We start from the raw sequence: 27,966 nt of genomic DNA, 5'->3' as shown, positions 1-27,966 counted from the left end.
AAATATTATTTGAACATGTATGCCAGCTAATAAAATGTGAGTTTACCTATTGTATGAACTAAAAGTGGTGAAATAAGGATTGACGATACGTGAACTCGCTTCGTTTTGTCAACATCAAACTTTTTAGCATATTTTTACAGTATGTAAAACAATAATACCGTAATATATCAGGTGTTCATTAATGCCAGTAGATGATCAATTAGGTTACGTAGTGCATGGACTAAGAGTGGCAACAACAACGGTAAGTATAACGTGTACTTACCTCTTCTGGTCTTCAGCTAACTTGATAGCATTTTCTTCCAGTCTGTAAATAAATGCCATAATGTAGTAATTGCTATTTTATGCCAATATATGATGAAACATGTCATGCAGTGCATGTATTACAAATGACAGAAACAACGATTAGTGAGTCGGTGTCTAATCCGAGCGAAGTTCGGTAGAGCTCTTTTAAGGCTACATGTATGCGCGTATACAATTAGCACTATATTATTTAAAATTGCAACCATAATTAGACTAAAAAAGACGTTCATGTGATGAAACCAGTATTTTAGCTCATTAACCATATTGAGCGTGCAAAAAGCCGACACTTACGTTTCATCAGAGAGTGACGAAACTGCGTTCGTTTTTTTGTCATCGTTAACTTTGCCGTATCAATAAACATTGTTTTGAATGTTTACATGAACATTTTAACCACTAGATGAAAATTGTAGGGCCTCAGTCAATTTAAAAATAAACAAATGAATTCTTATTAACGAAGAGAATAAGAACTCTGCGTAAATTACCACTCAAACTCATATCATTACTCTATGTGTTTTTAAAAATATATCTACATTATGTTCTTCCGAAGTCAGATTTTGAAACAAGTTCCCTCAGTATAAATAATGCATTTTTCCTGGTGAACGATTGAATTTTCAACATTGCCAATCCATAGCAGAGCTGTACAGTACAAACTAAGCGGCACATTATTATGCCTTACAATTTAAACTTTATTCATATATCATGACAACAAGTAAACAATGTTTTCTATTTTTTTTATTTTAGAATCGAAACTTGTTCTACTTGATATGAGGTCATTGTTATCAACTGAATTATAAATTTCAAGAGATGTATGTTAAAAGAGAGTATCAGTGATTCAAACATAACTAATTCTGATATATTTGTTGTGGAATTTATAGCATTGAATGGAAATGATTGAAGACGAGTTGGCAGCACAATGCTGTTCTTGGCTTACTCACCAAAAAAAATGTTTATGAGTAATTTGACACATCGCCGTGAATCTTGAAGAGTGTAGGAAAACAACTGTAGTGGAGGTTAACTTAAAAAGTTATGTAGTAAATTTACAAAAGAATAACAGACTGTCTTCAATTTGAATTAAGTAACGCAGTTATTTTGCGTAATGATTAAGTTGCATTGGTGTGGAGCGGTTAAGGGAAGGGGGGGGGGTATTTTGCTATTCCATTTATTGGTAGTGTGACGCGTTGTTCCCCTTCGTATGTAATCAAAGCACTGAACGTCCTTAGAAACTAGGGGAATGGTACAGTAGGTGTATCGAGGCTTGATTTTGATGATGCAAAGAATTGAAGTTATGATTGCGAGATGAGGTTAACATAAAGTGAAATTACATTAAAACTGAACATGTCTAATTTGTAAGAACTGTTTATGTTTGTTATATGCAATATATGTGGGTTTGATACAAAAACTGTGTGATTGTGTGTTTGATCATTACGAAAGATGTTGTAAAGATGATTGGTCTGTGAATTCTGCAAACAATAAGTGATATACACTAACAATCGGTCATGTGATGTTGTAAGGAGTAAAAAAGCAATAATATAATATGTTCGAAGTTTTTGCAACATGTATTGTGACTAACAAATAATCTATACATCATCTGCTGAGACTCGTACGAACTTGCAACTGTGCTATCGTCATGAAGTCCTCTACCTGCATAGCGCATATTGTTAGTGCATATCACAATCACCCTCTCCAAAGAGTCTGCAAATAAGCCTCGACAACCACTATAATATTCCCCAAGTATCTTAGCACCTTCAATTCTCTGAGTTATGGATAACAATCGCGAATATGCAAGGGATCGGCACTAATGACATCCATTTCGAAACATGTCTATTAAACGACATTTTCAGGCGATTTATCGCTTATTTACACAATTAATGTACTGCGAAATTGCTTATGAAGTGCCTCTTCATATTTAAGGGTGCTAGACACCAGATGGTCTAACAAATCGGCAAATACAGTATTTCCACAAAACAAGCTTAAATTTGTCAATGCGAGCTAGTAGGAGGCCGATAATGAATCACTAAACATGGTTAAAATAATGAATGCAACAATCAGGTTGCTGTCTTATCTGTGTTTCATCGTTTAAAATCGCGCATATAGCTTCCCAGTGTAAATGATATCTTTTTATGAATACTGATAAATATCCGACGCTATTTTTAAACCTACTAGGTTTTATGTTGAAATATTTATGCAAAAAACTACAGAAACAAGCTCGGTAGAAAAACGTTTAAACATAAACCCGGTTTAATGGCACTAGGTAAACGCCATGACTAGCTTTTTTTGAAATCGCATGAAAACCCCCGAAATGCATCTTAATCCTAATAATAAAAATAATTAAATCGGACTAGCTTCATGAAGTTTTTAATGTGATTTTAATTATTGAAGTAAAATATTCCTCGCATTTCAATCACTCTTAAGCTAAGTCAAATATTTCAAGGTGATGTAAAATCCGATTCGATATATTGTATAACAACATTGATATTGTAAAGTATCAACACGATGTGAAAAAAATGTGCAAACACAAACATAATTGTAGTAGCTCAATAGAAGAAAATACTGAAGCTAAGTTCAAAGTATTTTCAGTTCATTTCTGTTTCACCCTTTTTCTCAGATACAGAATGAACCTTGGACAATATTAGATTATTACAAAATATACTGGTTTTAAAAAAGCTTCGTTTGAGAATTAATGTTAAGTTATCGTGACATATTTAAAAACAAACTAAAAACCATGATATATGTGTTATATGTGTATTCCTGTTTAGAAAAAGTACCTTTACCTATTGTATGAATATAAGTGGTAAAAAAAGACAAATAATACGTGAATTTGCTTCTTTTTGACAACATCCAACTTTATAGCTAATCCCTACAGTCTGTAAAACAATAATACCGTAATATATCAGTTGTCCATTAATGTCAGTTAATGGTCAATTAGGTTACGTAGTGCATGGACTAAGAGTGGCAACAACAACGGTAAGTATAACGTGTACTTACCTCTTCTGGTCTTCAGCTAACTTGATAGCATTTTCATCCAGTCTGTAAATAAATGCCATAATGTAGTAATTGCTATTTTATGCCAATATATGATGAAAAAATTCATTTAGTGCATGTACTACAAATAACAGGAACAACGATTAGTGATTCGGGGTCTAATCCGAGCGAAGTTCGGTAGAGCTCTTTGAAGGCTACATGTTAGCGCGGAGCCAAATATTTCAAGAAATGTTAAGTCCAATTCGATATAGAAATAACAGCGTTTAAATAGTAAAGTATCGACACAAAAAAGGAAATTGTGCAAACAAACAAATATTTGTAGTAGATCAACCAAAGTAGATACTGAAGCCGTATTCAATGTTTTTTGTTCATTATAGGTTTCACTCTTTTGCTCACATACAGTAAGAAGCTAGGATACTATTTAAAGTACTTACATATATACTGGTTTTAAAAAAAACACACTACATTTCAGAATTAATAATTAGTTTGCGTGCCATATTTAGATACAAATAACATGATATATTATTTATACATGTATGACAGCTAATAAAATGTTCGTTTACATATTGTATGAAAAATAAGTGGTGAAAGAAAGATTGATGATACGTGAACTCGCTTCGTTTTGTCAACATCAAACTTTTTAGCATATTCTTACAGTCTGTAAAACAATTTTACCGTAATATATCAGTTGTCCATTAATGTCAGTTAATGGTCAATTAGGTTACGTAGTGCATGGACTAAGAGTGGCAACAACAACGGTAAGTATAACGTGTACTTACCTCTTCTGGTCTTCAGCTAACTTGATAGAATTTTCATCCAGTCTGTAAATAAATGCCATAATGTAGTAATTGCTATTTTATGCCAATTAGTGCATATCACAATCACCCTCTCCAAAGCGTCTGCAAATTAGCCTCGACAACCACTATAATATTCCCCAAGTATCTTAGCACCTTCAATTCTCTAAGTTATGGATAACAATCGCGAATATGCAAGGGATCGGCACTGATGACATCCATTTCGAAACATGTCTATTAAACGACATTTTCAGGCGATTTATCGCTTATTTACACATTTAATGTACTGCGAAATTGCTTATGAAGTGCCTCTTCATATTTAAGGGTGCTAGACACCAGATGGTCTAACAAATCGGCAAATACAGTATTTCCACAAAACAAGCTTAAATTTGTCAATGCGAGCTAGTAGGAGGCCGATAATGAATCACTAAACATGGTTAAAATAATGAATGCAACAATCAGGTTGCTGTTTCATCTGTGTTTCATCGTTTAAAATCGCGCATATAGCTTCCCAGTGTAAATGATATCTTTTTATGAATACTGATAAATATCCGACGCTATTTTTAAACCTACTAGGTTTTATATTGAAATATGTATGCAAAAAACTACAGAAACAAGCTCAGTAGCAAAACGTTTAAACATAAACCCGGTTTAATGGCACTAGGTAAACGCCATGACTAGCTGTTTTGAAATCGCATGAAAACCCCCGAAATGCATCTTAATCCTAATAATAAAATTAATTAAATTGGACTAGCTTCATGAAGTTTTTAATGTGATTTTAATTATTGAAGTAAAATATTCCTCGCATTTCAATCACTCTTAAGCTAAGCCAAATATTTCAAGGTGATGTAAAATCCGATTCGATATATTGTATAACAAGATTTATATTGTAAAGTATCAACACGATGTGAAAAAAATGTGCAAACACAAACATAATTGTAGTAGCTCAATAGAAGAAGATACTGAAGCTAAGTTCAAAGTATTTTCAGTCCATTTGTGTTTCACTCTTTTTCTCAGATACAGAATGAAACTCGGACAATATTAGATTATTACAAAATATACTGGTTTTAAAAAAAGCTTCATTTGAGAATTATATTTAAGTTATCGTGCCATATTTAAAAACAAACAAAAAACATGATATATGTGTTATATGTGTATTCCTGTTTAGAAAAAGTACCTTTACCTATTATATGAATATAAGTGGTAAAATAAAGATAAATAATACGTGAATTTGCTTCTTTTTGACAACATCCAACTTTATAGCTAATCCCTACAGTCTGTAAAACATATATAAAGTTATATATCAGTTGTCCATTAATGTCAGTTAATGGTCAATTAGGTTACGTAGTGCATGGACTAAGAGTGGCAACAACAACGGTAAGTATAACGTGTACTTACCTCTTCTGGTCTTCAGCTAACTTGATAGCATTTTCTTCCAGTCTGTAAATAAATGCCATAATGTAGTAATTGCTATTTTATGCCAATATATGATGAAACAAGTCATTTAGTGCATGTACTACAAATAACAGGAACAACGATTAGTGATTCGGGGTCTAATCCGAGCTAAGTTCGGTAGAGCTCTTTTAAGGCTACATGTTAGCGCGGAGCCAAATATTTCAAGAAATGTTAAGTCCAATTCGATATATAAATAACAGCGTATAGTAAAGTATCGACACAAAAAAGGAAATTGTGCAAACAAACAAATATTTGTAGTAGATCAACCAAAGTAGATACTGAAGCCGTATTCAATGTTTTTTGTTCATTATAGGTTTCACTCTTTTGCTCACATACAGTAAGAAGCTAGGATACTATTTAAAGTACTTACATATATACTGGTTTTAAAAAACACACACTACATTTCTGAATTAATAATAAATAAGCGTGCCATATTTAAAAGCAAACAACATGAAATATTATTTGAACATGTATGCCAGCTAATAAAATGTGAGTTTACCTATTGTATGAACTAAAAGTGGTGAAATAAGGATTGACGATACGTGAACCCGCTTCGTTTTGTCAACATCAAACTCTTTAGCATATTTTTACAGTATGTAAAACAATAATACCGTAATATATCAGGTGTTCATTAATGCCAGTAGATGATCAATTAGGTTACGTAGTGCATGGACTAAGAGTGGCAACAACAACGGTAAGTATAACGTGTACTTACCTCTTCTGGTCTTCAGCTAACTTGATAGCATTTTCTTCCAGTCTGTAAATAAATGCCATAATGTAGTAATTGCTATTTTATGCCAATATATGATGAAACATGTCATGCAGTGCATGTATTACAAATGACAGAAACAACGATTAGTGAGTCGGTGTCTAATCCGAGCGAAGTTCGGTAGAGCTCTTTTAAGGCTACATGTATGCGCGTATACAATTAGCACTATATTATTTAAAATTGCAACCATAATTAGACTAAAAAAGACGTTCATGTGATGAAACCAGTATTTTAGCTCATTAACCATATTGAGCGTGCAAAAAGCCGACACTTACGTTTCATCAGAGAGTGACGAAACTGCGTTCGTTTTTTTGTCATCGTTAACTTTGCCGTATCAATAAACATTGTTTTGAATGTTTACATGAACATTTTAACCACTAGATGAAAATTGTAGGGCCTCAGTCAATTTTAAAATAAACAAATGAATTCTTATTAACGAAGAGAATAAGAACTCTGCGTAAATTACCACTCAAACTCAAATCATTACTCTATGTGTTTTTAAAAATATATCTACATTATGTTCTTCCGAAGTCAGATTTTGAAACAAGTTCCCTCAGTATAAATAATGCATTTTTCCTGGTGAACGATTGAATTTTCAACATTGCCAATCCATAGCAGAGCTGTACAGTACAAACTAAGCGGCACATTATTATGCCTTACAATTTAAACTTTATTCATATATCATGACAACAAGTAAACAATGTTTTCTATTTTTTTATTTTAGAATCGAAACTTGTTCTACTTGATATGAGGTCATTGTTATCAACTGAATTATAAATTTCAAGAGATGTATGTTAAAAGAGAGTATCAGTGATTCAAACATAACTAATTCTGATATATTTGTTGTGGAATTTATAGCATTGAATGGAAATGATTGAAGACGAGTTGGCAGCACAATGCTGTTCTTGGCTTACTCACCAAAAAAAAATGTTTATGAGTAATTTGACACATCGCCGTGAATCTTGAAGAGTGTAGGAAAACAACTGTAGTGGAGGTTAACTTAAAAAGTTATGTAGTAAATTTACAAAAGAATAACAGACTGTCTTCAATTTGAATTAAGTAACGCAGTTATTTTGCGTAATGATTAAGTTGCATTGGTGTGGAGCGGTTAAGGGAAGGGGGGGGGGGGGGTATTTTGCTATTCCATTTATTGGTAGTGTGACGCGTTGTTCCCCTTCGTATGTAATCAAAGCACTGAACGTCCTTAGAAACTAGGGGAATGGTACAGTAGGTGTATCGAGGCTTGATTTTGATGATGCAAAGAATTGAAGTTATGATTGCGAGATGAGGTTAACATAAAGTGAAATTACATTAAAACTGAACATGTCTAATTTGTAAGAACTGTTTATGTTTGTTATATGCAATATATGTGGGTTTGATACAAAAACTGTGTGATTGTGTGTTTGATCATTACGAAAGATGTTGTAAAGATGATTGGTCTGTGAATTCTGCAAACAATAAGTGATATACACTAACAATCGGTCATGTGATGTTGTAAGGAGTAAGAAAGCAATAATATTATATGTTCGAAGTTTTTGCAACATGTATTGTGACTAACAAATAATCTCTACATCATCTGCTGAGACTCGTACGAACTTGCAACTGTGCTATCGTCATGAAGTCCTCTACCTGCATAGCGCAGATTGTTAGTGCATATCACAATCACCCTCTCCAAAGCGTCTGCAAATTAGCCTCGACAACCACTATAATATTCCCCAAGTATCTTTGCACCTTCAATTCTCTAAGTTATGGATAACAATCGCGAATATGCAAGGGATCAGCACTGATGACATCCATTTCGAAACATGTCTATTAAACGACATTTTCAGGCGATTTATCGCTTATTTACACATTTAATGTACTGCGAAATTGCTTATGAAGTGCCTCTTCATATTTAAGGGTGCTAGACACCAGATGGTCTAACAAATCGGCAAATACAGTATTTCCACAAAACAAGCTTAAATTTGTCAATGCGAGCTAGTAGGAGGCCGATAATGAATCACTAAACATGGTTAAAATAATGAATGCAACAATCAGGTTGCTGTCTCATCTGTGTTTCATCGTTTAAAATCGCGCATATAGCTTCCCAGTGTAAATGATATCTTTTTATGAATACTGATAAATATCCGACGCTATTTTTAAACCTACTAGGTTTTATGTGGAAATATTTATGCAAAAAACTACAGAAACAAGCTCAGTAGCAAAAAGTTTAAACATAAACCCGGTTTAATGGCACTAGGTAAACGCCACGACTAGCTTTTTTGAAATCGCATGAAAACCCCCGAAATGCATCTTAATCCTAATAATAAAAATAATTTAATTGGACTAGCTTCATGAAGTTTTTAATGTGATTTTAATTATTGAAGTAAAATATTCCTCGCATTTCAATCACTCTTAAGCTAAGTCAAATATTTCAAGGTGATGTAAAATCCGATTCGATATATTGTATAGCAACATTTATATTGTAAAGTATCAACACGATGTGAAAAAAATGTGCAAACAAAAACATAATTGTAGTAGCTCAATAGAAGAAGATACTGATGCTAAGTTCAAAGTATTTTCAGTTCATTTGTGTTTCACCCTTTTTCTCAGATACAGAATGAAACTTGGACAATATTAGATTATTACAAAATATACGGTTTTAAAAAGCTTCATTTGAGAATTAATATTAAGTTATCGTGCCATATTTAAAAACAAACGAAAAACCATGATATATGTGTTATATGTGTATTCCTGTTTAGAAAAAGTACCTTTACCTATTGTATGAATATAAGAGGTAAAATAAAGACAAATAATACGTGAATTTGCTTCTTTTTGACAACATCCAACTTTATAGCCTATTTCTACAGTCTGTAAAACATATATAAAGTAATATATCAGTTGTCCATTAATGTCAGTTAATGATCAATTAGGTTACGTAGTGCATGGACTAAGAGTGGCAACAACAACGGTAAGTATAACGTGTACTTACCTCTTCTGGTCTTCAGCTAACTTGATAGCATTTTCATCCAGTCTGTAAATAAATGCCATAATGTAGTAATTGCTATTTTATGCCAATATATGATGAAACAAGTCATTTAGTGCATGCACTACAAATAACAGGAACAACGATTAGTGATTCGGTGTCTAATCCGAGCGAAGTTCGGTAGAGCTCTTTTAAGGCTACATGTTAGCGCGGAGCCAAATATTTCAAGAAATGGTCAGTCCAATTCGATATATAAATAACAGCGTTTAAATAGTAAAGTATCGACACAAAAAATGAAATTGTGCAAACAAACAAATCTTTGTAGTAGATCAACCAAAGTAGATACTGAAGCCGTATTCAATGTTTTTTGTTCATTATAGGTTTCACTCTTTTGCTCACATACAGTAAGAAGCTAGGATACTATTTAAAGTACTTACATATATACTGGTTTTAAAAAACACACACTACATTTCTGAATTAATAATAAATTAGCGTGCCATATTTAAAAGCAAAAAACATGAAATATTATTTGAACATGTATGCCAGCTAATAAAATGTGAGTTTACCTATTGTATGAACTAAAAGTGGTGAAATAAGGATTGACGATACGTGAACTCGCTTCGTTTTGTCAACATCAAACTTTTTAGCATATTTTTACAGTATGTAAAACAATAATACCGTAATATATCAGGTGTTCATTAATGTCAGTTAATGGTCAATTAGGTTACGTAGTGCATGGACTAAGAGTGGCAACAACAACGGTAAGTATAACGTGTACTTACCTCTTCTGGTCTTCAGCTAACTTGATAGCATTTTCTTCCAGTCTGTAAATAAATGCCATACTATAGTAATTGCTATGTTATGCCAATATATGATGACACATGTTATTTAGTGCATGTACTTCAATTGACATTAACAACGATTAGTGATTCTAATATTAGCGAAGCTCGGTAGAGCTCTTTTAAGGCTACACGCATACAATTAGCACTATATTATTTCAAATTGCAAATATGATTAGCCTAAAAAAGACGTTCATGTGATGGCACCAGTATTTTAGCTCATTAACCATATTAAGCGTGAAAAAAGCCGACACTTACATTCGTTGTTTTTGTCATCTTTAACTTGGCCGTATCAATAAACATTTTTTTTTATGTTTACATGAAAAAAATCTAACCAACAGAAGCAAAATGTAGGCCCAATGTAAATTTCAAATAATTTAATGTAAGCGTTTTAACAAAGATAATAAGAACTCTGCGTAATCTAACACACTAAAACAAATCATAACTCTATATGTTTTTTGAAATATATTTTGTATTCAATATTTCATTAAATATGCATACGCACGAAACAAAGGTCACTATATACATACTGTTCTTCTGAAGTCAGATTTTGAAATACATTTCGGAAAGTATATTAAATGCATTTTTTTCTGATAAATGATTTGATTTTGACAATTGCAAACACACAGCATAGCTGGTTACGGAAAAGGTACTGTGTATTATCATTTTGTAATCTAGACTGCCACTTCGACAGTGGAGATTTTGATAAAAATGATGACGGTCTTAATATTTGTTTGCATCTTTATGACTTAATCAGTGACTGAGTGAGACCGAGTGTACACATTGTGACCGAAAAGATGGATTGGTTAGCTGCGGGTCACCACCAGAGTGAGTGAGGTATTGTGATTTAAAACGTCTAATAATTGAACGCCTTTCAACAATCACCATGGCTGATTAATAGATTGAAACTTAAAGTATGTAAGGGAGTGGCGAGGCGGGGTTCACTTCCTGCCATGCAACACCGATACTGTGTGAGAGAATTATAATAAAATGGTGTCGGCGAGGGTGCGGGAGAGGTTTTCCGTCCAGTCAAGAAAAACTGTGTTTTTTTTGCAAAATATTGTAACTAAAAAAATGACGGTTGTGGGTAAAGGCTGGCAGTCGGGTGCTTGTTTGGTTGCGGCACAGTGCTAGTATCCTGGTGTTTGAGCCCTATACCGGGCACACTCCCCCCTACCCCCGGTTTACGTTAACGAGGATGGTGTTCCCTCTTGCAATGCAACAATGTGTTTGAGTTACAGATTGTAACTAACAGGGGAGGGTGCGGGCCCGACACAATGGCTGTTTGAGAAATTGTGACATAAACGAAAAGATGTGTCAGCACCATTAACCTTACAGAATGGATGATTACGTCAGTGAAAATGAAAAGTGGTTGGATTTTTTTTTAAATTTGTGCTGTTTCGTTTGAGTAAAAAGTATTTTTTGCCAATTGTTATGTTTGAAAGAGAGGTGCACCAATACAAGTATGTCACAAGCAAACCTCGTGATTGAGTTCGTACTATATAAACGTTCTTAACTGCGCCCTTCAATAGTAACGTTCGTACAATTTGTAATATCCAAATAAAATTGGGCTCAATCCGACTGATAAGAGTTAGAAAATAAACACAATTGTTCGTAACGAATGTGTAACTATTAACAGAGATGTACAATTCATTTGTTTTGTATGAATTCAAATAAGATGCATATTTCCGAATACACACTTCATAATCTAGCGAATTCGCTCCAAGTTGTTGAAACTGGAAAAAATGTGATAATAATACTTATAATAATATACAAAAAACTGCGAATTTCAGGAAGCCTTTACGATTTATATGTTTTTTAAATACTCCATTCCCCTTTACAATTTAGCTTTTTGCTTGTAACAAATATTTTTGGCTAAATTTCAGAACGAGTTTTACAAAGCAGTCAAATGTATTTCAATTCACATAAAAAAGTTAATTATTTTGGTGCTAATTTATTCACTGTTCAAATGGTACAGCACCAACAAGTCAAGTGTGTTTAGATTATACTGGTGCGCTAAAGTGCGAGTGGACACTTGCAATCGTGGATGTTGCGGGTATTGTTAATGTTTTTACTATGTTGTCAAGGACAACATTCAATAAATAGTGGGGGGTATAAGAGAATAGCATCATATTTATCCACTCTGTGGTTATATAACAGTTATAACTATTATATATTTTTGTGTTCCGATACTGGAGTTAATGTATATATGGAAAAAATTAAAACCCTCACACATTTATAACTGCTTTTAGTCTGTCAATAATTAAAGTAGAACATTACCTTGCATATGACCGTTTAGAAAATCGGTGGATAAAAATAAGATCCTTTAATTTAATTATTTTAGATTAAGATTATTGTCTTATCCAAACTCTGAAAATGGATTTCGTTTTAATTCCTGGTGTTGGAGTACTTTTTGGCATCAAAAATCATTAGAAAAAAATAGAAGTCAATTTTCTGTGAAGGGGTGGGGACGGTAATAGCTGCCCCTGTCAATCGATTACTTCCCACCTATACATTCTAATCTAATGTCGTTTGTCCTATACCTTCCTGCCAAGCAAGTTTAAATTATGTATTACGTGAATATTTTGATAGAACTGTTAGAATCGGTGAAAGTTTAGGTTTTACAAATTAATAAAAGGGAGAAATTAAATATAATTAAACAAAAGGGCGACGTCATATAAGACACATTTTAAAATATAATTTTCGAATAATGTGTTACACGTGAATTATTATCTATTGTTTGAGTGTTGAAATTCAAATAAATATATAATTATTAGTTATCAGTGAAATGCACATATAACCGAAATGAAGTGCTTATAATGCTCACAGCTAATACTTACAACTCTGATTGTTACATGTAGCTATAAGTTTTTTTAAGGAAACACATGTGGTATTGTTAAAGCTTTGGAGTCGTTGTTATGTGCGGTTTTGTGCAAAAACTAAAAGGGGCTATACACCGTATGATGAAATAGCAAAAAAAGAGAAAAATTGTCGAAAACTGACATAAACTTGGTATCGATGTGTACAATGCATTGAAACTAACTAACTGAAGTACCACATAGTTTAACATTAATTTATTTTTCGCATTTTGTTTTTTATTTTTCCAATAAAACAGATTATTAGGTATGTTTACCTAGTAGAATTCATTCGTATGCGTGATTTGCTAGTTGATGTTATCACGTAATATTACCAAGCCAGGTATATAGCTTAAATATTACAAAAATCTAGGGTAAACCTCTTGGAGGCGGATCCGTGGTCTAGTGGTAAATAAAGGCTTGAAAAATAGTTTTGCTCGACAATACTCCGGGTACTACATATTTGAAAGCAAGGAGCGTGTGAAATACCATATTCTTTTAGGGATATTCGACTCAACAAAAGTGCAGGTGAAACGGAACGACTTTATATTATGTTTACCAAAAAAAACATACGATAAAAATATTTGAACACTCGTCATTATACAATACACAGTTTTATTCCACTCGACCAGGAAGTATGTAATTTAGCTTAACAAAGACTCGCTTTCAAACATATTTCCTGAACTCGGTGAATATATAATGCGTACTATATGACGACTCGTGATATATCCTATACGTGTTGCATTAGGTCTACAGCTCTGACTTTAATAATCGAGTAGTCATATCGTTTTTCGACTTTGAAACAAAACACTAGCCGAATCATTTATTGTACTGATTGCTTATATGAAGAAGTATAAAAAATATTTGATTTATTAATATTATTTTTTTTTTCAAGAGAGATACAACTTAATAGAAGCTTTAAAAATTACTCAATGTTTCATATGTCAACATATTTGTTGATTCACACGTTCCTATTTTCAAGTGTTAAAGTAATTTTAGGCAGAATATCATGGAAGTCAACGGAACTTTTTTGTGTCCGTTGGATGTCAATAAAAATTCTTGAACGGCCAATTTAGGTAATTCATTACGGTTAGATAGATATAAATTTAAGGAATGGTTATTACCTTGCTATTTGTACAGCTAAATCAAGGTTTTGTTTGACACTTATAAGTAGATTTACAATATTATAGTACTAGTACTAGGTGAAAAATAACAGCTATTAGTATATTCGATATATTAAAACTGTGTTTTCGGTCGGCCCATATTCTTCTGATATTTTCACTCACTAATATAATATAACAGACGGAATTTCCCAAACAAACTTAAAATCCCAAAAGCTCCAGAATTGATCAATCATAATTAATATAAAATGTATCTGAATACTTCGAAAAAAACAACAATGTTTTATGTTCTCAGTTCTGTAGATTGGGTGATTAGATACTTTCGGAATTTAAAGTAAGTAGTTATTTTTGACGATATGTTTAGCTTGGACACCAAAAAGAAGGTATGTCAATCAGTAGACATGGCAACCAGTCACTTATTTCTTTAGTTGCATGTAAACATGAAAGGTTACTCAAGTAAAAACAGAGTTTATGCCTTTTAGCTTTTATGATTTTGAATTATAGACTTCGTAAAATGATTTCATAGGGTATTTCAAGTAATTGCTTACTGTGTAAAACTATTGTATTGGTTATTAGTCCGGAAATGTGTAATAATGTGTTATAATGAAGGTGTGTGGCAATTCAATAACATTGTTCAATAAAGCACATTTTTAAATCAAATTTATTCAGCATTCATACGTTGTTCCAGAGTTATGTTGTGACTTAAGTAAATCTTTTTGTTGGTTAAACCTTTCTAAATTATGTTATTTATATCACGATTGTTAGAACTGGTGTCAAGGTATTCAACTTGTGCAATATTTTGGCCTTGGTCCTTTTACAGAACTTTATTATATAAATAAGAACATGCAGTGCACTCATTTAAATGTTTTGTTTGAAAAAAAGCTGATTACAAACATGATGGGATAACTTTAATAGTGCAGCTACTGATTTTAGCATTTTCAGTGTTTCTTAACACCATTTGAGAAATTCCATTTCAAATTTATAACAATAATTATTGTTCATGTCTTTTTCAAATATTTGAGAAATGGGTATATTTAACGTCATTTGGAAGATTTAAGAAATGGGTATTTGTTTACATCATTTGAAACATTATTTTTTTTAAATTTCAGTTTTGTATTAGAAAGCATAAAATGTTTTTAGGTTCAAAATGTGCATCTTCAATAACCATATCTTTAGAAACCATGTACACGAGTTTCTTCAGACAACAAGGTATGTTCCCCTACTAATGGAGATTAGGAACCGTTTCCTCTACTGATGGAGATCAATTATGGAATAAATTCACAGAATTTCACAGATTGTACATTTAAGAGACTCTCTCACAGGCTTTTTTTTTCAAAATTTGTTCAAATTGTTTGTATGAAGACAAACACATACATCACTGACAGATACTCCTAGTAACATAATTTGGTAAATAAAATCCTAAAATAGTTTAATAGTGTTACTTACACTTAAAAAGAGCTATTTCTGTAAATAATCATTATCAGCAGAGCTCTCTTTTAGCTGTTGGAAATGTTTTATCATTGTAATTGTCTTAGCTGCAAGAATATGAATAACCAAATCCCTCTACAATGACACTGTAACGGATTTCGTATTATCAAATTTACATCATGTGCTTTTTATTATACAAAAAAGTAAAATTGAATTCCTTCAGTGGAATTTAGACATATTGAAAATGCAATATGCAATGTACACAATTCAGTGTCAATCAATTTGTAATCCCGTAATGTTTGTAAGTGTTCGCTAAGGACTTTTACATTGTTATAAACATGTTTGATAATTAGTGAATGTAATACAATGCAAAACGTAGCATTGGTTTTAACTGAAATTAGTTATGTCAGTTCAGATATCCACAGGTTACCGATGACAGTTATTCAAATGTGTAGAAATCTCATTTTCTGGTATATTGTTGTCCAAAACTGTTTTTGTACCAATATTAATGCGAAAAACTACAGAAACAAGCTCAGTAGCAAAACGTTTAAACATAAACCCGGTTTATTGGCACTGGGCAAACGCCAAAGTCATAGAACATAAAAACAAAAATATCACAAACAAGAAACAGGGAAGAACAGCACAGAACTCCACAAAAAGCACAGTGCATACGTACTATATATAAAAAGTAGGTATGTAAAACCAAACAATAAGTACAAATTTGTTCGAGGTATTGTTATGAAGCATAATAACTATTTAACCAACGGTATTACACAAGTGAGATCGATTTGTGATCAGTATGAGTTTAAATAACAAACAAGTGAAACTTGTTGTAAATATGTTCACATCCGGGCTACTGCTAGAGCCCGTCGAAGCAGTGCCTTACTTCTTACAACATGTTCGTACTTATTTTGGTCTACATCTGACTTATGACATTTTCTTCAAGTATACAGTCACATAAATGTGTGCCTGTGTATGATGCAATCAGTTACCTAATCCTTGGAATATAAATTGCCGCACAACAACAAGTAAAACGTGTACTTACTTTTTTTTGTCGACATCCAACTTTTTAACATTTTCTTCAAGTCTGTAAACGAATTTTATAATATAATATTTGTTAACCTATGTAAGTTTATGATACCATTTGTTACATAATGTTTTAAATACAAATGACGACAAAACGTAAATTAATTCGTATACTTAACAATTTTGGTCAAATTGCAGTTGTCAAATCTTTTACGAGAAACAATTAAATCAAACTCGTTATAAGTAGATATTGATGCGGTGTATTTTATTCGTATTTAAAAGAGGAATGTATTCAAACAAAAGGTAAAATAATAATTGCCAACCTTCTACCACATGCACATCAAAAGGTACATTATAATTAAATGTTACTTGCTTTTTCTTATCGTTCTCAAACGTTGCTATTTTGCTCTCTTCTCTGAAACAAATATATGTTTTGTATAAATTGTGACGCGAAGAATTGTGGGTTAATTCTATTTCTTGGTTTGATTCCGAATCTTATAGCATATTTTTTCGTTATTCATCACATAAATATTCTTTATGGATATACTCTAATGTACGAGTACGATACCCAAACAAAATTAGATATTTTATCTTAGTACTTGCATACAAAACCTCACAGTTATATATAAGGATATAAAACTTTGTGTGCGTAATTTTGACTAATGTATTTAAGATTGTTACTCGTGATGTCTTTTTAGTTGCAGACTGAGTTCTTTTTTCAAATCCCTGAAAGTAGAAAATAACAGAGATGCTTCAATGTATTTGTAAAAGTGCATGTTCCAATGTTTTCTACATACGCAGAATGAAGTAAAACATAGTTATATTGTTCATATGCGTCTAAACATATACATTCACAGGTAGGTTGCCCTTGGCTAGTATGACCACTATACGGGGCTAGAAATTATGGCTTTTAAACAAGTGATGGCTTTTGAACATTTTTGAACGCAGGGGAATTGTGTGGACACACATGTCTCGTCTGAAGAAGTATATTGCCAGAAAGTAAACGAACATATTTTTCGACATTAGACATTATTGTCCAAAAACTATATATTATGAGACCAAAACCTGATGGCCGAAAAAATCATTTAGCTTTCCCAAAAAATAAAGAAAATTAATACTTACGCTAATTCAAGTTCCAAGTCCGATATATATTTCTTTTTTGTTCTGCAATAGTGAGAACTATATTAATACATTAAAATATGTCATAATATTATTTTGTAATCGTTCTACTAAAGTATGTATTATCTATTTTAAATTCCCTTTACCCTAGTGGTCATGCGCATTCGTTTTAGCTTTCCATCTAAGTAATAAGATAAGATGCCAGCATAAAAAAAATATAATATAAACAAATATATATAAAAATATAATTTCATTATATAACCGTACAAACTATCGACTACGGAATGAATAAAATCAAAAATATTTAAATATTTGTCAGGTGAGACCACTGCGTAAGTGTTTGGGTTATAACCATACACATCTATATCAGACAAACGCTCATAGTGCTTTATTTACGTCAAAAGGTCAAGGCTGTTTTATCTCTTGTCTGAGACCAGCGGCTGTGAAAAATAAACTCTCAACGTGTTTTATATATTACGAAGGGCGATTTAAAGACATTAGTTGAGTATTATAATTCCAAAGGCACACAAAGAACCGTACAAAGAAGTGTTCAGCTTTTCAGGAGTTTTCGTGGTGAAATTTGTGAATTTGAAAGCTTTTCAAAGGATGTTTTGGACAAAAATCTTCGTTTATTTGGTTGCATCATTTAGAACGATTGATGGTAAAGACACGAACTCATCTTTGAACTCTATCAGGATTGATTTATGTTATATTGAACTCATTTATGTTGATTTCTACTACATTGACAATTAAAAATGATTATTGTTATATAACATGTGTTGATTGTTATTTATGTCGTTGTTTTTCTTAAATTTAAATGATTATTGTTATAAAACATGTGTTGATTTTATTCGGTATAATAAAACAGATATCACATTCCTGTGATGGCACTATTGAAATTGTCAACCTTCGGCGATGCCTCAGTCAACATTATAATTTACATGTTGACAATTTTCAATAGCGCCCTCACAGGAATGTGATATTTATATAAAAATGCAAAATTTATTTTTAGTATAAATCTTTAACACTGATTAGTTACCCCTGAGTCGCAAAGAACATATAAAATAAAATTATTACTTAAACTGAAAGAGTAAGCAACATGAAAATTGACTCTTCGGATCGAGATCAGGTAAAAACTCTAGCCACTATATATTATTTATATGTGCCAACAAGCTTTGGGTTTCGTGGACAAACTTAACTATGCGCCAAAACGCATTTTTAGTGCAACATTATAGGATCTAGAAATGTTTGTGACATTAGTGTAAATGATGTAAAACTTTTGTGTGATTTTATTATAAACATAATTATACTTAAGTTATAAAAATGATGCTGATGTATACAATTAAATCAATCATTGTAGTATAAAAGGCAAACCTTAATCCATTTGGAATGGGCAACAACTTCACATTGCAAATGAGCTTTAACAAAGGTCAAATAAATGCTGCACAATCCATATATGTTTTGGTCTACCAAACAATATATTATGATGAATTAATAGCTTACATTTAATATACATATTTTTGGAATTCGGCATAAGTGTCAAGATAATAAAATACATTTCTACTTTAAGATTGGAAAACAAATATGAGGACAGGTTTTTTTTTATAAATCTGGATTGGTTTACCTTAGTGTGTCATTGTACTTTCTTAGGCATTCATCTTTTACTCTATAAAATCAAGAACAAAACAAATAATAGGTAGTCGCTTTGGGCTACAAAGCTGCGTTTTCAATTGAAACATAACAAACTCATTGAAATGATCGTGTATACAGCTAATCAGGATCAATATGTTATTTTCCATTAATGGTAAAAAATCAAATTATATGATACAATATTAATTGATGGTGTCTTGATCATTTGTAAAAATTGTACAGTTTCTGTTAAACAGGGAAAACTAAATGTTTGTCCAAAGTCGATTTCCTTATATAACTGTTGAACGGTTTAGACGTTAATCTTACCTGATAGTTTCTTGCAGTGCTAGAAGCTCCTTTCTTTTTTTGGCTAACTCGCTTTGTTTCTGGTTTAAAGCAAAACTCCGCTCATTATTGCATCTTCTGTAAGAAAGATGTCACTACTATGCTTTCTATATAAAAACCGTAAATGAAATATTGTTTCCTAATATTGCATTTTTTGGTTGCGTTATTTGTATCATGTGGAAACAAGATAATATAAAGAACTTGACTTGTAACAGGAATGTTTTGGGCGACAAGATATCATTACTAACTAACTACTACTAATGTAGCTGAACTAATTTCATATGTTGCGCTGTGTTACAAAAGCTAACCTTAAACCTTTACATTCTTCCTTTAGTTGTTTTATTTCTTTTTGCAGCGACTTTTCTCTTTTTCTGAAATAAACACAGTCATGAATATAAGGCAGAAGTGTTCATTGTAAATTATGTATTTAACTTCATTAGAGAACGTAATACAATGTGAGCTACAAGAGTAGAATTACTACGTGTTTGTTTTATTTGTATTACGCTAGATACGTTACAAGATAACATAAACATAAATCTTGACTTGAAACACGAACGTTTTGAGCGATAAGACATTATTACTTTAATGTAGCTGAATTTATTTCATGTTATCTATGTTACAAAGGCTAACCTAAATTCTTTACATTCTTTCTCTAGTTGATTAATATCTTTTTGCAGCGACTTTTCTTTTTTTCTGAAAAAGACATAGTTATGAATATAAGGCGGTAGTGTGTAGAATTACTACGTGTTTGTTTTATTTGTAGTATGTGAAAAAAGATAACTCAAAGAAGTTGACTTGAAACACGAATTGTTAAAGCGATAAGAAAATATTGTTTAAATGAAGCTGAATGTATTTCATGTTATCTATGTTACAGAGGCTAACCTCAGTCTTTTACATTCTTTCTGTTTTTGTCGTATTTCCTTTTGTAGCGATCTTTCGTTGTCCCTGAAATAGACACAGTAATTACAGATAAATATTTTGTTATTGCAAGCGTCGCTGATATTTCGATAAATCGATTGTTTAATCACAATTAACTTCTATTAAAGTGAATAAAACGATCGGCGGTAATAATTTTATATTTAACACCACAACGTTACATGTTTGGGCATTGTATGTAAGTTTCATTGACTGATTTATCGTAACAAGAGTTTATGAAATGTTGCAGGTCATCTTTACAAAGCGATAAAAGAATCACATCGTCAGCAGATGTTGGACAGCCATCACCCACTTTATTTACTCAACGTCACCGTCTTTCAGTTATATTGTTGTAAAACTGGTCATTGACATATACGAGATAAATTTAGAAAGATAGTATGTGTTTTGAATACAGGTTTAACAAGCAAATTCGTTGAATTGATATCCCCCGCCTGACTGGGCTAAGTCAAGGAATGGAAATTAATTGTTGATGAAATATATATATATAAGAGTTTGAGTTTGATTGCAACTGTTTGAAAAAAAAAATATTGTATAAATATAACATTTAGAATTGACCAAGAAACCTAGTTTATGACTCCATGCTACCCAGTTCCAAACTAATCTAAGATTTCATCAAGGCAAACATTCTGATCAAGTTTCATGAAGATTGGTCAAGAAATATGCAAAAAATACAGCCTCTAGAGTGTCCGCAAGGTTTTTTTTTAAGATTTAACTCAGTGACCTAATTTTTGACCTCACATGACTTACTAGTTTGAAACTATTCCAAGAGTTCATCGAGTCATTCTGATTAAGTTTCATGGAAAATAGAGCAGATGTATTGCCTCTAGAGTGTTCCAAAGATTTCTGCAAGATATGATCTAGTGACCTAGTTTTTGACCCATTAATCCACTTTTAAAACGCAGTCAAAATTCAACTTAGAGAAAATTCTGACCATGTTTGATCTTAATCAGACCAATCACCACCGTCTACCTGACATTTGACCTAGTGACCTTATTTTTAATCGCATGTGACCCGGTTTAAAACATGTCCACGAGCTTATCAAGGAAAACAGTCTGATCAAGTTTCATGGATATAAGACCATACATATTGCCTCTAATGTGTTTCAAAGATTTTTCTAAAATTTGACCTAGTGACCTAATTTTTGACCCCATATGCCCCACTTTTGCCAGCGGTCCATCTTTCATCAAGGGATGCATCATGACCAAGTTTGAACATAATCCGACAACATTTCTATTCCAGACAAAAAAATTCTAAGATTTGACCTTGTGACCTAATTTTAAATCATATGTGACCCAGTTTGAAACAAGTCCAAGATTTCATCAAGGAAAACATTCTGATTAAGTTCTATAAATATTTGACCATGTATAATGCCTCTAGTATGTTTCAAAGATTTTTCTAAGATTTGACCTTTTGACCTAGTTTTTGACCCCATGTGACCCACAGTTTTAAGTGGTCCATATTTCATCAAGGGGTACATCATTACCAATTTTGAACATAACTTGACCAATCATTACCATGATATTGTTCTGGAGAAGATATTTCTAAGATTTGACCCAGTGACCTAATTTTCGATCATATGTGACCCAGTTTTATCTACGACCAAGAGTTCATCAAGGAAAACATTCTGATACAGTTTCATGAATATTTGACCATATATAATGCCTCTAGTATGTTTCAAAGATTTTTCTAAGATTCGACCTAGTGACCTTGTTTTTGACCTCATGTGACCCACTTTTAAAATAGGTCGAGATATGATCAAGGGGAACATTCTGACCAAGTTTGAACATTTTCTGATCAATGCGTTCCAAGATATGGAACCGGACGGACGAACGGACGGAAGGACGGATGGACGGAAGGACGGACGGACAACACCAAAACAATATCCCCCTCCCGAAATCTTCGATTCGGCGGGGGATAATAAGCCACATGGCCCGTGAGAAAAATACAAAATACACAAATAAGCATTAACAAATGACATAGCAAGTGGAGCATGTGGAAATTTCCTTTTTACATACGAAGATTTAGAATTTGCAAAAGCTTTTACAGATAAGAAAGAACGTGATTAAAGACAACGCGAAATTTGAAAGGTGAACGTTCACATCTTAGACGTATAAGGTGTTAATATACGTACACATACATACAGAGACAGCATAATGCAATATAGAAAGCTGAGTCATGTTAAATTTGAATACATTAATTTAAAACATCACACATTTTAAAGATATAAATATCAACCATTCAATACATATAAAACAATTTTCCAATACATAAAGGTAAATGTAACGCAATATCTCATAACAACAAACTGACAAATAAACGTGATTCATCTTTGTAAACAAGCTTTTAATTTAAAAGCGAAATATAAGTATGTTTTGAACTTTCTGAGTTTAGAAATATCAGTCCTTTCGAAAAGTTGATAAATATAAGGGTTTGACCAGTAATATTTAAAAATGTATCCTTTACGAAGTACAGTATATAAATTACATTCTATCGCAAACTGATATTTGTCTTCCAATTAATTGCATGTTATACACTTGACCCCTTTCCTCACGAGGGATAAACTTTGGACGATGACATCTATAAATTATGAGAATAAAGAAATAACCTAGACATTGCTAATAAAAACACCGTTTTAAGCATGTGATCAAAACGATCTGACACTTGTTGTCATTTTATACAAGATTTTTATTAAACTCGTCCATGAAAGTTGTAAGTAAGCTCGCCAGAGGCTCGCTTACTAAAAAAAAATCATGAACTCGTTTAATTAAATCTGGTATTAAATGACAACTCGTGTCAGATCCTATATATGTCGTCAGCGTACAATGAAATAAACATTTTTGTCATGTACATACTATTACAATTAATACCCCTTATTTCTTAGAGATTCTTCAATGCCATTGAGAAACATTGAAACAAGAACGAGACCACGATTCGCTTTGACGAACGACTAAAAAGCACAAAAACTCGTCGCTTAACTTGTTGAACCTAACACGAGATTTAACACTTGAGTTCATGATTTTAAGAATTGTCATCATTTTATACCAAGTTTTATCAGCAAAGACTATTGCCTTCAACATTATCAAAAACTTTACTGAAATCTATGAAGTTAAAAAAACACACTTTTTACCCTGATTTATCATATGTGTTATTAAAACGTGAAATAAAAAGGTTGTATCAGTAGTGGTCATTCAACTGCGAAAACCGGCTTGAGCTTCGATGTAAACATTGAAAATTACAGCCCAAGAAGTCAATTGGTGTTTTAGAATTTGGGAAAGCGTTTATCCAATACTCTCAGTATAATTATATCCTTGTAGTTTTCCGGGTTATGAAAAGATCCTATCTTATAAAGTGGCACTATAAAACCATCATACCATGTTTGTGGAAAATAACAAGTTTTGAAATTAACATTAAAAGTGAATTTAAAAGATGTTGAACACTGTGTTTGCATGTATAAACTATTTATTGAAATAATTATCTGGTACTGTACTTTTACTTAGTTTTAATTGCTAAATACCTCGATTTATCTTTGCTTTACTTATATCAACATCCAATTCCCAAAAACATAACTTGAAACTAGTCCCGAACAAATCGTTCATTAAAATACATAATATTGAACTGTCCCGAAAGATTGGTCACTAGCACTGTTAGCTGCTTTAAAGTTCACTTCAAAAAACGAAAATTGTTATGTCAACATTTCTAGTAAAGTTTTGCATTATAATGTATATATTGTTCCAAAGTTTTTTTTGTCGGCAATGTATGTTTCCTTACAGGATTTTATAGTACATTTAAATTCTGACAGAGGCTTAACAGGCAATAGTTTATTTTAATTTGAAGGACAGCTGCGATATTTGTTTAAAAATGTTAAAAACATGTCTCTTTTTTGACAACATTCATAGTTTAACCAAGGATATATCCAAGCTGTGTTTTGTGCCATCAGTAAATTAAGCTCGGAAAATTGTGATAGCTAGTTAGCTGGCGCTTTATATTACGCCAGTAACATGTAGTGCTGCTAATGAATATGATACCAATTTTGTTGTTAAATTATAATTTGTGACCCTCATGAACAAAACAAGCAATATTGATCCACATCGATAACGAAACAGTTATATTCATGACTTCATTATTGCCTCTGTGAAAGGCCTTTTTTTCTTCCCGCCAAATTCCACAAAATAATAATCTGTAAGTTACTTTTAATGAATTTCAAAAGAAAATGTTTTAATATATGAAAAGCATGCTTTCGCTCGGTAAAAATGCAATTTACTTTCTTCCTGCAGAAAATCATTTCACCAATTCACAAACTCAGCTTTTGAATAACAAAATGAAAGTTGGGTCAACGAGATATAATCTCCTCAAAACATTCTCATATTTTTCATAATATTTAAGATCATTTTCAAGGTCTAAAAACTAAAAGCAGAATTTAAAGAAAAAGGTAAAGGCAGCTACTCTCACAATTCTCATTATACGAATTGAATTGAACAATATAGCTCCCAAAAGTGGACATTCGATTTGGAGGATAATTAAATGAGAAAGGTGTAATTTACATTTTAGATAATAACTTACTTTAAAACTAGTTTTATTATAAATTTACCATTAGTTGTTAGTTTAGATATGCTTTCTGTTTATATTTGGCAGGGAAATACTTTCAAAACAAAATCATTTACAAACAAACAAAAAAACATTTTGCTGGCATCACATACTCCGGCCATTTAGCTCATGAAAACTCATCCAACAAGACATTTTACTGATGTTGATTGTTCCTAGCTCAAGACTTATTCAGATTATGTTCGAATCATGACACTTCAACTGTGGAAACATATCAATTTTATGAGAAAGCTAAGGATTGAAAGTGAAAACAAAATTCGTTTTTGTGATAGTGAAAATGAATAACTAAAAAAGCAATCTAAATAATATCTTACTACTTATGTGAACAACTACAGAAAAAAACTCAGAAGCAAAAAGTCTAAACTTAGATTTTGTCTATTAGTTGTTCTATGAATAAAACCACGGAAAAGGTAAACAAACACAACGCTGTGCTTATTTGGTTATAACGTTTTATCGGCAAAACTGGTGTTTCATCACTTCTAAAGCGTTTGCTGTCGATGGCCTAAATACATATATTTGAACGTGTAACCGCGCACGGTTATTCGTGCGTTTCAAATATAAAAAGTGTTTGTTTAATATAGTGGCACCCCTCTAAGTTAAAGCCCAGCCCGTTGGACCTATGAGACACCTACATTCGTGAACATCTTTACCCCGATTCCTATCACAAATGCCAGGGGCCAGGCAGGAAGGCAATTGGTACCCCTCGATTTACCTAGCTGCTGGGTCGGCAACCGTCAGAACAAACCCCGTCTGAGACTCGAAATTTCGACCTCCCGCTCCGTAGGCGAACACCTTAACCACTAGGCCACGGAGACGGTAATAAATGTTTTCAGTGCATATCGAGCATTCAAACACAGAGCACGCTCAAAAGCAAGTTACAAGAGTTTGTGAAATTTTGTGTAATCAAGTTTAGTCAATGATATCCCAAAATGGTCATTTGATTAATTTTAACTATCATGGATATATTGATATTGAAACTAACTATCGAGATGCCATCGGGTCGGGTTCTTAAAACCGCAATGGAACACGCATGACTTTAAACAGTTTCCTGAAGGTCTTCGTTTGTCATCGAATGGCGTTTATTCCTGTTATTTTCATGTAGTGTATCGATATAAGCCTGTTTAACTCACCTGTTTGTTTTGTTCTTAAGAGGTATATCAGGAAGGCATTGTCCTTCGCCTTGAAATATTTGCTGCTCCTCTTCTGTTAGGCAAAATGCTGAATCATCTCTGCAATAGTTACAAGTTTTTTCAATGGTTCTTAACGTAATTATGAATCGCAGTCATACTAATTGGATATATATAATTGGTAATATACTTTTTCCTAGTATCATGTGTCATCATAGAATATTGTAAAGGAGTACATGATGCGATTGGTATGCACACTAATTGCCAGTGTGTGACTACATGAGCGATACATTTGATTGTTAAACTGTTTCAGCCAGTAAATGATACACACAGGTATTAGGTATTACCAAAACATACCATGACCCCGATAGAATAATAAATAATTCAACGAAACAAAACACTTATATTAATGATGGAACTTACTGAGCAAAATAATCATCATTAAATTAGCTTTCCTTTTAAGGTTTCTGAATACTTGATATCAAATGACGTTTAGTCCAGTAGTCCATGTATTGTACTTATACATAACTGTAGCCCAGTTGAAATTCTGAGAGTTTAAGGGAGACAATTCATGCAGATTGATTTTACTTGTTATACACGTTATTGGTTATTGTTTCCCTTAGACCATTATATGTTATATGGTTGAGTGATTTATTTGAAATTGGTCAGGTGACTGTAATTATCATTGTTGCAAAGATTTTCCCTCCATTGTTGAAAACGTTTGAGAAGTTCTGGAAACTTTTAATTTGATTTGGTCGAGGTAAAGGAAAACTATTACGGTCAGTATTGGTTGCATTTGATCTTTTAACTATTCTATTGGTGTTTGCCATGTGTTGGATATGTAATCATGCATTTGGTAGATTTGTCAGGCTGAATTATGTATTTTCGTGGTATTAGACTTTTGAGGATTGGTTTCAATATAGCATAATCTGCTAATTGTCCTTTAAATTTAATATTGCATTCATGGTTTTGGGTTTTCAGTTATAACCAGCATGAACTGCATTCACCTGAGAGATGTATGATTGGCAGTGTGGAGTTCAGTCCCTCAGACTTGGTAGGTGATTGATGTAAATTGTTTTGTACATGTTTGTTTATTGTATATGTACGTTGTATGTGTTATGTCATTTTAACGCCATATTTAAGTAACGCATATATTCATTGTTCACTACTTTATGTTTATATTACAAGAACAGTTATATATGTATTGTAATAAGTATTGTTACTCTTTTCTATTTTCAGAACGTGTTCTCTCTCTTATATTATACGGGTTACGTTTATTTGAACCATTGGAACTAAATGATTATGTAGCTGAAACGGTGCAATAAAGACTAAAAACGAACCCGTGCCTTTCTAACATTCCCATAAGAACTATTTGATAAGCTTGGAAAGTTCAGACTGGTAATAACCTTTTTTTCATCTTACCTATAAACTTCGTTCGTTTGAGCTCTTACGTACTGTCCTTCGCTTTGAAATATTTGCTGCTCTTCTTCTGTTAGGCAAAATGCTGAGTCTCCTCTACAATAATTAAACGTTTATTGTTTTAACGTCATTATAAATCGTAGACATACAATCGAATACATGTTATAGGTAATATGTTTGTTCACGTAAGTATGTGTCATCATATAATTTTATAATGCAGTACAGAAAACGTTAACGATGATCACCATTTAAAAA

At 32.3% G+C, this 27,966-nt stretch overlaps 1 protein-coding gene across 5 annotated transcripts in view; it reads right to left on the bottom strand.

Moving 5' to 3' along the window:
- The window catches only part of LOC128222041 (trichohyalin-like), an 83,284-nt gene that overhangs the window by 42,634 nt on the left and 12,684 nt on the right, over positions 1-27,966 (bottom strand). For 4 of the 5 annotated variants that reach the window (XR_008259058.1, XM_052930794.1, XM_052930796.1 and 1 more), the window contains exons 7-20: positions 27,715-27,807; positions 26,296-26,394; positions 20,510-20,572; positions 20,258-20,320; positions 19,936-19,998; positions 19,610-19,705; positions 19,278-19,319; positions 17,657-17,698; positions 17,216-17,260; positions 16,908-16,949; positions 16,554-16,595; positions 10,048-10,089; positions 5,475-5,516; positions 263-304 (exon numbers count right to left, since the gene is read on the bottom strand). Coding sequence is in view for 4 of the 5 variants with exons in the window: in XM_052930794.1 (XP_052786754.1) it covers positions 263-304; positions 5,475-5,516; positions 10,048-10,089; positions 16,554-16,595; positions 16,908-16,949; positions 17,216-17,260; positions 17,657-17,698; positions 19,278-19,319; positions 19,610-19,705; positions 19,936-19,998; positions 20,258-20,320; positions 20,510-20,572; positions 26,296-26,394; positions 27,715-27,807 (816 nt within the window). In the remaining variant the exon portion in view is untranslated. Of the gene's footprint in view, positions 1-262; positions 305-3,285; positions 3,328-4,061; positions 4,104-5,474; positions 5,517-10,047; positions 10,090-16,553; positions 16,596-16,907; positions 16,950-17,215; positions 17,261-17,656; positions 17,699-19,277; positions 19,320-19,609; positions 19,706-19,935; positions 19,999-20,257; positions 20,321-20,509; positions 20,573-26,295; positions 26,395-27,714; positions 27,808-27,966 lie in introns of all 5 variants that reach the window. The other variant, XM_052930795.1, reaches the window with a different exon arrangement.

The sequence above is a fragment of the Mya arenaria genome, chromosome 16 (genome assembly GCF_026914265.1).
Source record: "Mya arenaria isolate MELC-2E11 chromosome 16, ASM2691426v1".
NCBI classification, from domain to species: domain Eukaryota; kingdom Metazoa; phylum Mollusca; class Bivalvia; order Myida; family Myidae; genus Mya; species Mya arenaria.
The sequence above is the reverse complement of the archived record's forward strand: the minus strand, read 5'-3'. Positions and strand labels throughout refer to the sequence as shown.